The sequence below is a fragment of the Pyxicephalus adspersus genome, chromosome 1 (genome assembly GCF_032062135.1).
Source record: "Pyxicephalus adspersus chromosome 1, UCB_Pads_2.0, whole genome shotgun sequence".
NCBI classification, from domain to species: Eukaryota; Metazoa; Chordata; class Amphibia; order Anura; family Pyxicephalidae; genus Pyxicephalus; species Pyxicephalus adspersus.
The window spans coordinates 71,286,829-71,304,161 of NC_092858.1; the positions used below are offsets into that span (position 1 = coordinate 71,286,829).

General features: G+C 35.2%; 1 protein-coding gene across 1 annotated transcript in view; it reads right to left on the reverse strand.

Moving 5' to 3' along the window:
• ST6GAL2 (ST6 beta-galactoside alpha-2,6-sialyltransferase 2) overlaps positions 1-17,333 on the reverse strand; it is a 66,059-nt gene that overhangs the window by 17,897 nt on the left and 30,829 nt on the right. Inside the window, exon 2 of the mRNA XM_072403277.1 lies at positions 53-972. Within this exon, the coding sequence (XP_072259378.1) occupies positions 53-917 (865 nt within the window). The 5' untranslated portion in view covers positions 918-972. The remainder of the gene's footprint in view (positions 1-52; positions 973-17,333) is intronic.

Here is a 17,333-nt window from a genome sequence, read left to right on the forward strand (position 1 = left end):
TAGACAACAATAGCCAATCACTGATGGGTTACACAAGTAAAGTGGAACTCACCGATTTCAGCTCCCAGGGAAGAGTTCAGTATTGCTCCAGCAGAGGATACCACTGCGCAAGTAGAGAAGCCTTGTGGATACAGTTTACTCAAGGGTACCTGAGGAAAATACTTTTCCCATCCCAAGCTTGAGAATGGAGCCTCTTTACCATCCAACGTTCGCACATGAGCTCGCTTTTTCAGGATGCACAAAAGTTCCTGAGAACTCAGCTTCCTGGAGTTTTGTTTTCCTGAGAAGCTAACACCCAGCTTGTTAGCTCTGAGATACTCTCTCCTTGCTTTCTGGAGACGAGGGGTTAGCATCTTTGATGACACATTACCTTTCCACAGCTTCTGAAGAAAAGATTTAGACATGGTTGAAGAAAATCCATTCCAATCATCGTATTCTTCAAATATATGTTGTTTTTTGCGACGAATATTCCTCCTGACTTTTCTATGCCTAGAGTGTACATTTTGATTTCTTGTTCCAGACACTGAACGAAATGATTGAGCCTGATTGGAATCCCTATGGATGAAACCTTTTTTCTTTGACATGATAAACTCATCCTCACTTGCAAAATAGTTTTCCACATCAGCTATAGTTTTAATGCTACCTGGGCCTGGTTTAAAGTTTAAAACTTCTTCGTCGATTAGATTATTGTCATCAATGGCATAGGATAGTGAGGCATCTTGTAGTGCTCCCATGATAGCCCTCTGCTTTCCTTGAATAGGTTGGAGTTTCTTTGCTTCTATGTAAGAGAATGAACTTGGCACTGGTTCCACAGAGTTACTATCTGTGAAGTAAATGAATATTACTAGGAACAGTAAACCCCAAGCACAGATTCCAAATAGCATGAGTTGTTTCCATTGTTTTAGGTTAGATTTCATGGCTTGATCTCCACTAATTCCTCTTTTCTTTGTATGGGCAAAATCTAATTGTGACCTGTAAAAAAAAACAAACAATGATCAGGACATATGGACATGTAATCAAATCATACTATGCACACATTTGGTGGCATCATTTGTGGTATTTAGTGGTTGAAGATATTACTTATGAATATCCTATGGCACCAGGCTGATCAGTCAATGTGTTAATTCATAACATTTAAATGAAATACACACACCTGTATGAAAATTCACAATTGAAAAGCCATTTACCAGTAATTAAAACATATGAAATGCATTTCTGTACTTCTTTATCTTGTAAAAAGATGTTCTTTAAAATATTGATTTGTGTTACATTAAGAACAAATACCATGATGATCATATCAACTGCATAACTAAAGGATCATCAATGTATAAAAAGTCCTGCAAAACAATTCCTTGGGAATCCAATATACAGACACCTTTAACATTGTGAACAAAATATAATAGGTATGGTGTTCCAGTTATCTAAACACCTTAAGATTATGGTGTTCCAGTTTATAGAACCATATCTCTTCAAAATCAAATGTTAGATCTAACTGTCAAGACTCATGGACTTTAATCTACCATATGGATGCGTTGGATTGATGAAATCTGGCAGTAAATAAAAAAAAATATATAGCAGTCTTAGAGATCACTGATCAAGCAGTGCACCAACACATTATCACAGCAAATTCATCTTTTATGAAAGATGTGAGCTTATAGGTGACAATAAAACCACAAAGGAACACACACCAAACATATCAACGAACTGTAAAACCTCGCATTGTTCCTGGAAGGTGAGTATGTAAAGAATACTTCTAAAATTTGTTTAAGAAGTATGGGTAATATTTTAAAGTACACCTAAAAAGAATACAACAATGAAATTTAGGATGTATGAGTAGGCAAGACCAGGCAAGAAAGATGGGGTAAATATTACAGACACTGGAATAGTTAGGTATCAAGGCCAACAGGTTTTGAAGATCTGAATACCTTTTATCAAGGTTATATATATATATATATTTACTTTAAAAAAAAGGCACTAAAGTAAAATGACATGATGAATGGATGACCTCCTGCTACTCTTGTTGCATTTCCTGGAACAATCCTTGACCAATAAAACTAGATTATGGTAAGGAACATTGCAACTGCTAAGCTCAAAGCAAAATGCTTCAGGCTGGGTTGAGACTATCAGCATGTTACTGTAGCGTTTACTGTCCCAGGACGCCTACTATCACCCAGAACTGGCAATAGGCGGCAGTCTTTTGAAAGTAGCTAAAAAACCTACCGTGTTTCCCCGATGATAAGGCAGGGCCATCAAATAAGACAGCCCCCCCTTTTTAGGTAAAAATGAAAAATAATGAACAATAACTGTGTACTGTAGTCTTCTTCATGGGTAAATAAGGCATCCCCCTGAAAATAAGCCCTAGAGCATATTTTGGCCTTCAAAAAAAAATAAGACAGTGTCTTATCATCGGGGAAACAGGGTAGGAGAATGATTCATTTTTTATCATTTTTTTTGTATTGAAACCACTTAGAAAAACTACCAGCGAATGCTTAAAAATGGTGATGCTGAAGCCTCTAGTCTGAACCAAACCTTTAGAGTTTGACACCCATTTTCCACAGTGTGCATTTAATATCTACACTTACATACAAAACATCAGTGCTATTTCTGGCAGAATTTATATTATAAACAATAATGTTTAACCTACAATGAATACCATTTGCAATATTCATGTGAAGAACCAGATGGGGGTCATTGAGTTATATCTATGTATAAAGTTTTTGCATGTACTGTAGCTCTTCTGAATGAGGTACCTAACTGAATATTTTACAGAACAGAAGCAAAGCCACCTGGGATTGCAGCAGTTTATAAACATAATTTATAGACCGTCTGGTCAATCTGTTGACAACTGTTCTTTCAGCATTGGCGGAACATTGGCAGAGGTTTATTTGCCTGCATCATCAACAGAGTTGTGTACCTGTGTTTCTGGATCTGCCAAATAGGTGCAAGCACTATGAAAAGGCCTTACTCTTCCTTTTAAAATTTCCAACTTACTGAACATTACAAAGTAAGCGGTGACTTGGAAAATGGAGACCGAGCTTGATATTTTGTTTGGATAACAGATGGGGGAGGGGGTTAACCACAGTTCAAGGCACCCCTATAAACCTCTGGAGAAACCATGGGGTTCTATGTAAAACTGGTTTTAAAAAATACCAGCCTAATTTTTTTCTCTATAGCTAGTACAGTACTTACACTGGCATGTACCTGATAGGACCAGAGTAAAAGTTAATATTTAATATTTGTTAGTTCCCTTATCATCATCATTATCAGGAGAACACTACCCACACTAACTACCTGTGACTGAGTGCTTTCAGGTATTTCCTGGTTTGCAAGCCATTCTATACATCACTGGAGACTTGAAAGGCATATATCCACCACTGACCTATTTGAATTGTTTTCAGCAGTGTTTTCCTTGTCCCTAAATACACTGTCGACAGCCACTCACAACACCTATGCAGTCAAGCAATGTATAATATTTTAGAGCTACAGAAATTGGCACTATGCATAAATTATTAGTTTGTGATAGTTAGGAATCAGTAGTTTTTTTTATCAGTTAATAGCTATAAATCACATAACAGGTAGAATATGATGATGGGCAGCTGCATTACAAAACTAATTCTAACCAAAATGGGAGAAGAGACTACAAAGGGTACAAAGGTCTTTGTGCAAAGATTTCAACAACTCTATGCCTTGGTGTAAAATTGTGCCTCGTTTGGACAAAATATATATTCTTCTCATGAGCTGAACCCAGCAGGAAACCTAATTATCAGTCCAGCCAGGGCAGACCACAATTTTGCCAGCCAGTTTGATGCAGTGGGGTTTGATCTTGGCATAAGTTGGGCCTCTATCATCTGAGCATTTAAATGCTACAGCCTACTTTACTACTGTTGTTGACCATGCTCATCCCTTTATGATGTCAGTGTACCCATCTTGTGGCTACTTCCAGAGGGCTAATGTGCCATGTCACAAAGCTGGTTTCTTGAACATGATAAGTTGAGTTCACTGTACTCTACCGGCCTCCACAGTTACCAGATCTTGTTCCAATAAGTTTTGGGATATAGTAGAACAAGAAAATCACATCATGGATGAGAAGCAATAAATCTGCAGCCACCATTTAATGCTATCACTTCAATCCAAATCCAATCCATGTGGGCCAAAATTCCTGTGAAATGTTTTCAGACCCCAGTTGAATTTATGGCACCAAGAATTACCGCAGTTCTTTTGAAAAAAAAAAGAGTTTTCAACCCAGGACTAGCAAGGTGTACCTAATAAAGTGGCCAGTGAGAACATGTATTGCCAGATATCTGTTTAGTGTGTGGTAGCGGGTGCCACACCCTTTAAAAACCCCTAATGGATTTCTTGCTATACAGTCATTATTACAGCAAACAAAAAGGTATAAAAACTCTTTCACTGGACTTAATCCTACTATTCAAAAAACAAAATAGTCATATTGTATATTGGGCTTGATAACATGGTCAGCAGGTGGAAAGTAAAAGCTACTTGCTTTTACTGGTTGGAATCTAGAATCAACAATACCAAGTTAACAAAAGGAAGATCAGTTGTATACAAAGGCAATAAGTTTGTAACTCAAAAAAAATTGGCAGACTGCAAGTAGACTAAACTGTCAATTGTCACATATGATCTGCGAGTCTTTGGATCTAGACAGGGTGACCTCAAGGACCACAGACGAAATGTATACATCTCAATTAACCCTGGAAGCTTGTCAAGTCCTAATAGAATGAGTGGGTAGATCTGCCAATGTGCTGTCAAATGAAGCTGACATCAAACATATCCTTTAAACTTCCAGCAGAGACAGATTACTTTCCTAGCATTGGTTACAAAAATAAACATATGGTTTAATTATCTGAAAGTTGAATATATTGTCTTACATGCTGGCAACTGTAATGTAATGTATGAAATCGGCTTTCAATATCAATATCTAAAAATTGTACGAGTTTTGTTATTTTATGTCTACACACACACACACACACACACGTTCTAATTATTCTCCAATCTCCAAAAACATAAAATAATAAAAATACTATTTTAATCACAATAAATAAGAATTATTAAATGGCATGAAATACTTATTCTGCTCCTTAAGTAAATGTAGTACGTTCAAGATTTTTAAATTTCCTTGGTGAGTTTTTAAGCCCATATTTGCACTTTTGTTGTGTCCCTGCCCATGCCTTTAATTGACCATTCACAAAACCCATGGTGGCACTATCCTTATAGGCTACGTTTTATAAATGGCCAGGGTATCCTGGGGTAGCAGAGACACAACACCAGGCACGCTAACATTGGAAGCAGAAGTTCAACAAAAGCTGTACTCTTCAGTTATAGTACAATAACTTTTTAAGCTTTTAAAATAATTTCTACATTAGGTGGGAATTGATTCTGAAGCTAGTCCTTTAGCACTCCAGGTTCAGTAAATATTTCACCTCTTCTGTAACCCTTTATTTTTCGATTCCAGAATTACTGTTAAATAGCAAAATACCACCACAAAATCGTTTTATTTGGCTTCTGCATTTCCAGTGCAACGGCTGTGATCTGATGCAAGGATGTCAAAGGCATAGAGGACAAAGATCACTGGCTCCAACAGAATTACACATGCTACATTTAATTTGTCAAAACTGAAATCAGACCTTGACCCTGAAATGCTGCCAACTTGTGAGTGTTAATTAACAATGTTCAGTTTGCACAAAATCTATACAAAAATGCTTTTCTACAAAATAAAAAAATAGAAATAGTTCATTGCTTCAGTATTTTGTTCTTAATTTATAATCCCAGAACTTTCAATTGTAAAAATAGTAAACTTTAAAATTAATATATTGTTCAAGAAATAAAGTTAATTAACAAACTAGCATATGTGCACAAATAGATACGTGGTTCTGTTTTAATGAAACTACAGGTACTATTTACATTTTTAAAATAAATATATACAACAAAATAAAAGACACCATCATTCCTTAGAAACTACAAAAAACTAGGGACATAGAAGCCAAAAGGAGAGCCATAGTGGGTAGCAGGGCAATGAAGGCATCCAGTACACCTAAATGCTGAATATTGTGCAAGAGAAAAGGCTGGAGTCAATGGAGAAGCTAATGGTTAGCATTAGTATTATTCCTTTTTTCAAGGAATATATCCTTTTGTAAGATTAGGATTATTATTGAGGATAATTTACAATAAATTATGAATTCAATTCAATTCAAATATAATTCAATATTAATAATTATTCCTGTAAATTCTGAGGCGGTCTTTAGAGAATGAGAAAACACACAATTGTGTATAAAAATTTTATATTGTTTACAGAATCATATATAAACAAGTCCTACAAACAAAAATTACCCTCATTTGATCAGAACCATTTTGTGTCCCCCCTCTGGGTCACACCGGTCTTCTGCTTTCCCCCTCTGTATTGCCTCTAAACCTCTACTTTTTTTTGAGGGGGGTTATTTTGTGTGGCTGGTAGATAATGTCTTCTGTGTAATTGATTGGGTGGCTTTACTTTTTTTGGTTGGTGGAGTCAAAATGTCCTTTTTTTTCCTTTGGTTTGGTGGAAATGTCTTCTGTATGATTGGTGAAATAGTGAGGTCTTCTGCTTTTTGTAACCGTCATGAAATAAATGTGGCCTCCCATTACAGAACCCCTTCTGAAAATGCTAGACACCTGACTGTTAAACTCATGCTATGGGTTTAATACTTTTTAATTCCTTAACTGAAAGAATTATGTAGCTTGCATGCTGTGACTTCACGCTGTTCTTTACTGGCACCACATCTGTTACATGATAATTATTCAGTATTGAAACTAGTGGATTAGCAAACAGCCAAACAAATAGCATTTTTGGAAAGCCATCGGTACATATTGGCAAACCGTAATGGCATTTTTATTATTATTTACACGCTTCTTATAACTTTCCCATGACTGTCATACCTTGTTCACTGTAGGCCTTATATTACCCATTTTCTTACAATCCCAGATATCTAGGTATTATAAAAATGTGGATAGAATATTGTGGGAAAGCATTGTTTCATAACACAAAAATCATAGATCATCAATAACAGTATGTAAATTATTTCATATCCAAATAGTATTTTATGTGCTAATTTTCAAATGAGAATGATTCTAAAAACTATATTACTACCTAGGTTTAAAATGTAATGCTCTGCCCATTCCCAGTACTGTACTGCCAAGCCGTGCTGTGACTACAGCCAATAAACATACTTATTTTGGCTCAAAAGCACCTTCTACTTTGTGTAAATTACGTATAATCTTCCCTGGGAAGCAGCACCTCATTCCTATGAGCCATTATAAGTATTAGCCAGGAATGTGGTTTAGGCCTACAAGCTAGTCAAAGGCTACCTGCATTACTAGTTATGTCTACATTCCAAAGTTCTTGAGAATATTAAAGCATGTAGGTTTAGCTGTATAAACCTACACCAACCTGCACTAACAGTTATTTTGGAAACAGGAAATTTGCACGATAAACTATGGTAATGGTGTGGCTCTGTGACTGATTTAATCAGTTTATAGACAAGAACCCCGTGGATTAGCTGCAAGCATATTGTGATATTTTAAACTCAAAAACATGACTGAAAGCCATTATGTGACTTGAAATGATTGCATCCACTGGAATTTGTATGCATACTAAGATAGAGTGGTGTACCTACAAAAGGCTCTCAGAATACAGTTGTACCTGTAAGAATGAAAAGAGCCCTGACTGCCAACCCCAATGCCCCAGGGTAGGAAATCCAATTATACACATTATTTCTTTGCTTAGGGACTGCTTGCAGGGACATCAAGTAATGTTCTTTATACAAGAAAAAAGCTTTATTGTATCTGAAGATTCTTCAGAGGCATCCTGAAATAGTATTTTATTTTACTGCGGCAATCTTCTCAGGTGGGATATTTAATTTAAACTCTTCATAGAAAAGGAATAGAGCAACAGAATTGTGTTCATTTCTTTACATCTTAGTCATTTTAGTGTTCATATTCACGTTTTACTGGGGAATTTGGAAATCTATGTTTTATTGAAGAAAAAGAAAAGGCATATGGTTAATATAGACACTGTAAGTACAGTAGAATCCTCAATCACAATGACATATATTACTCTGCCTAAAGAAATCAGGTACTTATAATTTTCATGTACAAAATATTATTAAATATGAACACCATAAAAAATGTATGCATATTTTAGCTGTAGAAAGATCTGATAAAATGTTCCTTCAAAAAAAGTACAGTGTATAGCATTATATACTGTACTCTCCACTGTATCATCTAGAAATTGTCACATCTCTTTCTAGTGGTTTAAAATATAAAATCTTCTCTTAAATACAACAGTACATCATAAAAGATGTCATGTGTTATTGCAGTGATGCCACACTGGTCTGTTTGCTTTTCCATTGTAAAATCCACTAAGTAGATAATGCTTTGACAAGTGCTCGAGGTCAGTGGATGGTGCTTTGTTCTACTTGACTTCATTACAGTGCTGATGCTCCTCAGTAGACTGCACTCAACTGGAAAAGGTGTTTTATTTTTATTTTATTTTTTATGAGAAGGCAAAAACCTGTTTAAAGCAACCAAAAGGCCCTCAGCACTTTGAATTTTCTATAAAGAAAGTACTGTAATTGTATAGATAAATATATTGTTAGGTTATGCTTTAGGTTTTTTTAATAATGCCACCATTACCCAGAGATCAATATTTTAGTCTTGACTGGAAATCCAACTGACATACTAAGCAGTATTTAGATGTGGGCCTCAAGCTGAAATGATAGCAGAGTGTTTTAAGATTATTTTGATTGTTACTACTTCCTGCAGGGAAATAATGTTCCAAAATGATTAAAGAACTTATTATGGGAGAAATATAGGAGTTGTCATTGCCTCTTCCTGAAAATGCTTTATGCCTGTCTGTCACAAACCCAGAACATGGACACTATATATAAATGAAAATGTCCTCATTTTATTATTTACTCTGGGTCAAAAAAACACTGAAGCCATAGCAAGAGCATGACAAGCAGATAACTGTCAAAAGAAGAAGTAAGCAATGCAGGCTTAAATAATTATCTTGTGAAAAGTAAACTTTAACTAGAGCGTTGCATTTTAGGTAAGTGTACATGAATACCAGGGACAGTACCAGGTAAAAATGTAAAAAAGGCATCCTTGAAAGACAATTACAAACATTTTACTTTTATCTTCAAGGATGACCATTTATGTTGGTAAATTATGCAACAGGGCAGAAGGACACAAGTCAATTGTTTTACTTTTGATCCAATTTCTAATCCATTAAAAATAATCACACCTAAAATAAATGAAACTAGTTTGTCATATGCAAAATCAACAGCTGTTATTCCTATGAGTACTAGGCCTTAAAATGCTTAGTGCTCAAGAGGAAATGAATGGCAGATAATGGCAGACCTATATAGATAGGTTCAGAAATTCAGAATGACTTCAAAAAGGTGTCTGTATGGAAAGTGGGCACCAATGAGAACTGTGCAGTTTTTATTTTATATATATATATCTATATATATATATATATATATATATATATATATCATTTACTAAAGATTTGATAAATTACTGCTATAATTATGATTTATGATTAATGTTTACAATCTGATCATTTTACATGTAATATTCCAATAATCCTCCTTGTATCGATTGTCAAAAGGTTTTTCCTGCCAATAGTGGACATTATATATTCTATGGGGAATCGGAAACAGCATTTCTTAACAGTGATCCCATTGAATATTTAAAATAGTTGTAATACATTATGTAAAATGTAAATGAATGCCCAACAGCATCACAAGTAAAACACTACACGAGTATCCTAAAGTCTGATGCCACACAGTGTTCATCAGCTTCAGTGATGAGTATAATGACTTGTAACAATTATCTAGCAATTGCTAGGAATGCTGAAATAAATTCACATCAGCTTCTTATGCACAATCATAATATAACCATAATTGTAGAGGATATTTTAGAAACAACTGCGCACAGTTCAGGGACACAATCCTCTTTATCAGTCAAAAAACATAAGAATCTCAGTAAGGACACTAGTGATACACAGAAAAACTGTGGATAGGTAACCTCCAACATCACAGGAAAGTGTTTAACAATGCACCAGTTAGTGTTACAGAAAGAAAGCTGTTTTTAGTTGCACAAACACATCCAGAATAAGATCTCTCCAGCTCCATCCAATCAAAAATTTCTGCAGGACAATCAAGAATTGGCAGATGGCACTTCCTTTATGCAAACATACACAGCGGTCTTTACACAGTACAGCCTAGAATACCCAAAATACAGAAATGAAAACAGTCTACTTCTCTCACATTGAGGGTGATTTAATAAAGCTATCCAAGGCTGGAGATGATACACTTTCATCAGTGAAGGTGGATGATCCAGCAAACCAGGAATGGATTTCATTTCAAATCCATTCCAGGTTTGCTGGAACACCCAGCTTCACTCATGAAAGTGTGTCCTCTCCAGCCTTGGAGAGCTTTAATAACTCAGACCCATTATGTGCTGTATGAGGTCCCAATATACTTCTTGGTAACTCACTGCCTTCTTAAAGATACTGTTAGTGCCTCTGTGATCTGAGAATGTTGGATGAGATCAATTTGTTTAAAATGGGGACGATGGTCCACTTGGTTTAGCCCATCAAATGTTTTGGGGTTTTTCCCTGCCGGAGAGCAATCTGTACCTAAATGAACTACAGGTAGTCCTCGGGTTACATACAAGATAGGGACTGTAGGTTAGTCCTTAAGTTGAATTTGTATGTAAGTCAGAACAGGTACATTACTTTAATGAAAGCAATTATGACAGATGTTTTCTCAACATATTATTAGGCAGCATGGTGTCAGTTACTGTATAAAATCCTCACTGTGATTTAATCACAAACAAAGCAAGGGAAAAAAACTTTATGGAGTTCATACATTCATTAACTTCTGGGGCAAGCTGTGCTTTGATATGCAAAAGGAAACAACTGCAGAGTTTGTCTTGGTCATTAAAGATTTACAAAATGTTACAGATCGGCTCAGTCTCAGCCGATCTTAGTAAAAGATTTCTTCTGCGAGTCATGTTAACCGCCCCCTCGTCCACCTTCAAGTCTCCATCCTGCAGGGAAGCCCCGTTCAGGAAGCTATGTTGATATCCAGGAGTCATTCGTATGTCAGATGTCCTTAACTTGGGGACTACCTGTACTAAAAAAAATTCTAGCAATTGGAGGGTGTTCACATTGCAGATGCCCTTGATGTGCAGAAGGCACAGCAGAGAAAGGCCAGTCAGATGAAACAGAAGAATTTAATAGTGCAAAAAAGTCATGATAATCACTCTTGCATGCAAATTCTAAAAAGTTATGTTACTTAGGGAAGTTAGGTTACTAGGGAAGAGGTAATCTATTTTAGAGACAAAATTTTCCTTCATTTTGAGAACCTTTGCTTCACATAATTTGAAGACGTAAACCTGGGTGTTAACTTTAAAAATTCTGCATCAAGAGCTAACTAAAATGATGTTCTCACATAATAAAAAAAGTGAATTTTTAGTATTAATAAAACTATTCCTAAAATTCTTCTTCCTTTTCTATTGAGATGCAAAAGTTTGCTTCCATCATTTTAAGGCAATGTGAAGATATAAGAACACTGACAGGTAACCTCTGTCCCAGCAATAGCCTGGAAATTCGCCACTTTCCAAAGAACATTTTGATTGCTTTCAAAAGGCTTTAAGAACACCAAATTGCAGCCATTTCAATCATAATACTTACCAAAAAATAACAAAAGGTAACTACATGAATGCTTTCTTACCTACATCCAATAAAAGTGATACTGTCACTAAAACAAATTCTTAAACAAAAAGGACACAATGACAAGTCCAACAGTGCAGAAATAACCTGTGCTTATCTCAGCAGTAATGTTTCCAATTTGCAGCAATTGTACCTCTTGCTGCCTATAAGTGATCAGCTTCTTCACTAGGCTTTGAAGACAACCAGTGCATTTTCAGCAACTCTGTCATAAGTGACAATTAGTGTACCAGATAATTGTTAACAACTGAGTTCTGAGTTGGAGTATAAAATATTTGGAATTAGGCAATAATAAAAAAAAGATAGTAAGCCTAAAAGGATGCCTTTCCACTGTCCCAAGATGCACTGATTTTGTGACACCACGCTAAGGTCAGTCTTAACCTTCTTACTTAATGCTCCTGAGCGTAGTGTGGAAAAGCATCCACTATAGGGACAATAGTTTTTATGAAAGACCAACCAAACAACACTTTAAGTGTATTTAAACCCAAAAACATTCATTTTATGTTGTAGGTTACCAGTCACTAAATGTGATGGCTGTTTTTTTCACTGTTTTCACCAATATTTCTTCCACTATTTTTTGTGAATGGAAATTAATTTGTTTTTAAATTATTGTTACATTTTTATACCGATACTAATGTTGTTTTACATATACTGACATACTAAAGTATTTTTGCAATAAATACTAATGGCATACTAAAAACAGTTCATAACTGCAGAGCCAGAAAGAATAATAATCACAAGAAATATGCTGCAAGATGAAGAGGAACACAAATAAATCAAGAAGAGAACCAAGGACAACAGTTTGGATACAAAGATGAGAGGTAGAAAAAGAAGGTATTGATTCAAATAGGGAATAAAGGCTGGTATTTTGAATGACAAAAATACAAAGGTAAAAACACGTCAGGAGTATGACTGTCCTGAAAAATGAGAGACATATTAAATGTCTACAATGGTATGATAATTTTAGTAGTGTGTGTCAAATATGAATTTAGGACCCATGCCCTACCAAGTATCACTTCTCCCTGAAATATACTGTCACAGTAACACTTGCCTACCCTAATATTTAACCCTTAACTCCCTGATTCTCACTATAACTTAACCACAAATCCCATTGCAAACTCAAGAATATTTTCTTGAGTTTTTTTATATATTCTGCATTGAGGGGTAAATGGTCAAGAAGGTTCAACACACACCTACAGTGGCTGTACTTAAGAGTCTAATACATGGTTGAAAGATTTGTCATAAGGAAACAGGTACCAGTACATACAAAAAAAAGTATATTCACTGAAACCCACATCATGACTCTGGACATGCATTGCAGGCCATAATGCACTAAAGTGAACACTGCCAAAAATCTTTTTCTGTAGAAGTTAGTGTTTAATAAATCTCTATGACTCCACTGGTCACATAAAGTAATAGGGAAAGAATTCTGGATGTCTGGATAAGTTTGACAAATAGGCATACTAGTGATGTTTCCCCCAGTTGTTTGCAATAATGGATACAATACGGCCACTGGGTTTCATTTAGAAATGTAAAAGTACTCAAATTGTACTCAAATGCAAATTCTTGGATTAAATTATCAAATTGTACCAGATAAAAAACATACTGTTACACAGATGCAAACTGATAACTAAGTAACTCATAATGTATGAAGAGTACAACAAGATAGTTGTAATGCATGTTTTGAACTTCAGAACAATGCTGCAATGACTTGGGGAAATTGACTCATAAATTTCATCTATCTCCAGACACAAGATAGCAATTTTCTACAATCTTTGTCCACAAACAACATAAGAGGCAAATGATTACACATTACAAACAAGCCAGTGCTGGTATTCAAGTATATGGGTGCTAAAAGCAGATGTTGTGCCGGTCCAGATCTATAGAGTAACCTGAATCTAAAATGTAAAATAACACATAACCAAAAACAATGTATGGGTTTTTTTTTCAGTAAGCACATGATTTATACCTGTATTGTTTACCTTGAAGTGTATGTAAAACCTAACACTTAACTTTTCTTACTTGGTCCCATTTGGTCTATAAATATACCTTTGGAAGTGAAAAATTAAAAAATTTGATGTTGCATGAAAACTTGTCAGGTGATAAGGTCTTGTGCTTCTGGTGATTACAGAAACTCACCCTAGTATTTTATAGAGAGGGGGTGGGGAGTTCTGTATAGGGTAAATAAAACTTGAATATGAAGCTATGACATTTGTTATTAGCGGGAACAAAAGATGGAAATAAAGAGAAAACATATAGTTATATTGATACAGATATATGCATCAGAGTCATATATGAACAAATGTGAAAAGAGCGGGTAGGATGGAAAATAAGTTTGTAGAAAAGAGAGAAAACTGACAGCTGTGGACATTCTATAGTATTTCAAACATTCAGGCTACAATAAATCCCACCTACCAATGTTTGAAATATTTAGGGAGAAATTTATATAGCCGCAAAAATATACAGTGTTAATGTTATAGTGTTAAAGGAACCCATTCAGCAGCAATTAGGTGGTAGTATTATGGTGTTAAGGGGACAATAACTGACAGGAGGAAGCTTCAGATGTTGCTCCCTCCCCCCCCCCCCCTCCCCCCATTTACTTGTATGGTATTACTAACTTCATCATGGGTATACTAATGCAGTGAACTTCCTCCAGTATTAGATTAAATAGGGCCCTGGACAAATATGAAGTGGTGCAGGAAGTTGGAATGCTCAGAATGCACCCTAACATCCTTTCAAAAAAAAGAACAGGTGACCATGTGGGTCCTGGGCAATTGCCCAGTCTGCCCTACTCTAAAACCCTCATACATATGAAAACCCTTTTTATACCTATGTCTATGTAAAGTGGTAATGCTGTATGAAAGGAAGCACCATTAATGAAGCTCATCGCTGCTGTGTTACCACTATTTTACAAATAGCAGTAACTGTAATGCAATGGTAAATATGTATAGCTGCATTACTGTGGTTTTATAAACTGGACTTTAAGTGTCAAATGCAATTGTGTATTGTATATTTTCTCTCTTTTTATAAAGATCAACAGCACAGAAGCTCAGAATTATATCTGAAGACATGGTACATTGAAATGAGGTTCAAAAAATACACAATGAGAATGAAAAGGTCAAAAAATGGTCCTGCACAAGTAATATCTCCAACTTTTACTGTTAGCATTTATAGTTTTTATAGAAGAGACTCAATTTACTGACTGTTGGAAGGAAGCCAATTCTGCAGCTATTTCAAAGCACAGAAAGTCTTGTGTGATGATGTATGTCATGCAATGCTTGAATACTTTATAAAAATGAATATATTTTATGGGAAAAGTTATTGTTATGTTTTATTATTTATAAAAGCAAGATGACATTTTATGAAAAAGATCACATTTCATATGGAACAGTGTTGTGCAGAAGCTCTCCCGGCCTATGTAAAGAAAAAAAAAGTAAAACGGTGCAGAACTGGTTTTCACAAAAAACTATTTGGTACAGTGTACTAAAATGTGTGGCAACCACTAATTTACTTTGCACTGATAGGGCTTTACTAACCTGCAATACATATACCAACACCGGTCACAGCAGTCCTAGTTACTATGTTACTTACAAAGTGATGATGGCATGGTAATGTACCCAGTGTTTTATTCAAATGAGTTCATATTTTAACAAATCAGCAGTCATTGTACTCAGCTCATTAAGTATTTATGCATGTGCACACACTTTATTAAACGTTTTATCGCAATCACTGTGGCACCAAAACACTATGGCGTTTACTTATAAAAAAATAGAGAACAAAATGCATTCTTCAATTCTTTGCTCTCCACATCAGAACCCATTTCCACAACCTTAATAAAGCTGGAATTATTAAAGTGAGAACAGGTTTTGCTTCCTGGTGATCAAGCCTCTACAAGTGGAAAACAGAAGTACAGTGGAAGTCTGTGGTGAAAGAAACTCCATTATCTTAAACAGATTAACTTATTATCACAGTTAAGTGGCAATAAATATTTGAACCACCTATTAAAAGAGGTAAAAAGTGTTTGAAACAAATACCACAGATCTCTATTGTAGCTTATTACATTCTCTGCTTTTAAAGTGGAAAACATGAATGAATGTTGGAATTTATTGTTGTTATGTAACTATCTCAATCCCCCCCCCCCCAAATATGTTGTAAAAAAAACCCTTTTAAAACAAATAAAAATGTTTGAAATTTAAAGTGGAGAACAAAAATATCCAAATTTAGTCACCATTTTTCAGTACTATGTGGTGATATGTTTAAAAGTGTTGTTCAATGAAACTACATTCAATGGAACAAAGTGTTTATAATTTTAGAGAGATAGACAGTTGAAAAGAGTATTGATTGAAAAAAATTCTGTAAATGTCACCAAACTTTTGATAATCCTAACTGTTATAATAAATGTGCCCCCACACGTGCTGCATTTTTCCCAAAAGAAATGGTCTCAACCATAAAAAGACAAATTTGTTGCTCTTGCTTGCATGGCCAAAATATCAGTCCTCTAGGCATGCAAAGAAAGAATAGGAAGCTAAATAAAGCATGTTATGCATATATATATATATATATATATATATATATATATATATTGTGGGCAATTAGAGATGTATCTATCATTGAAATTGTATTGCAAAGGGAAAAGAAGACCTGTATGCACTATATGAAAAAAGCTGTTCCCCACACTTCCCCGAAGTACAAAGTTTAAATTGTGAACAGTTAAAAAGCCTCTTAATATCCAAACCATGAACATTCAGGAAATATGGTAAATCTGCTTGAAGGTCACAGTGCCAGCACTATGTTTCACATTTAAAACAGGATTTCTGGTTCATGTGCTCTACATTAAGATGTGTGCTTTATTCCATAATGCCTCAACCTAAAATGGCCATTTTATGTATACTTTTTTTCTTTTATACCACCAGTGTACACAACCTTTACAAAAGTGCCATTTAAACAAAACCATTATGCACAACTAAATACAAAAACAAGAGGATATGGAGTTCGCCATTTACAGAAATTACAAGCTTACCAGTACTAAATCAAAATAATAAGTTACATTTGCAATTGCTGAAAAGGACAAATTAGGTGAAAGAAAACATGACTATATGGCTTTGAGGCATATTTTTAAATAAACCAGAAGTATAAAACAAAAATGTCTGAAAAACCCTCCAGAAATGGAAGCCCCCGACAGATAGGGTATTTTAGAATGATTTTAAACAATTTAAAATGCATAAAGCAGTTTGAAAAGGACGCATCTCAAGCCATCTGTTATAATGTTGCCAGTTTCTGAAAATCTATTTGGACAAAAAAATGGCCAGTGAAATTTCAAAACTGTGGTCAATTAGGGAGAAGTGATGCTGCCAAATCTGTCTGACAATTTAGTGCATGAGACATGTGCAACGTCTGCTGCCTCTTTTATTATTCATAAAGTGGTTGAATACAGACAAACAGCAGAGGTTCTGTGAAATGCTATGAAATTTTTCTGTCAAGTAAATATGAGAAGCCACTGATTGCTTACAAAGGTTATTTAAGCGGGCAATACAGTTGTTAT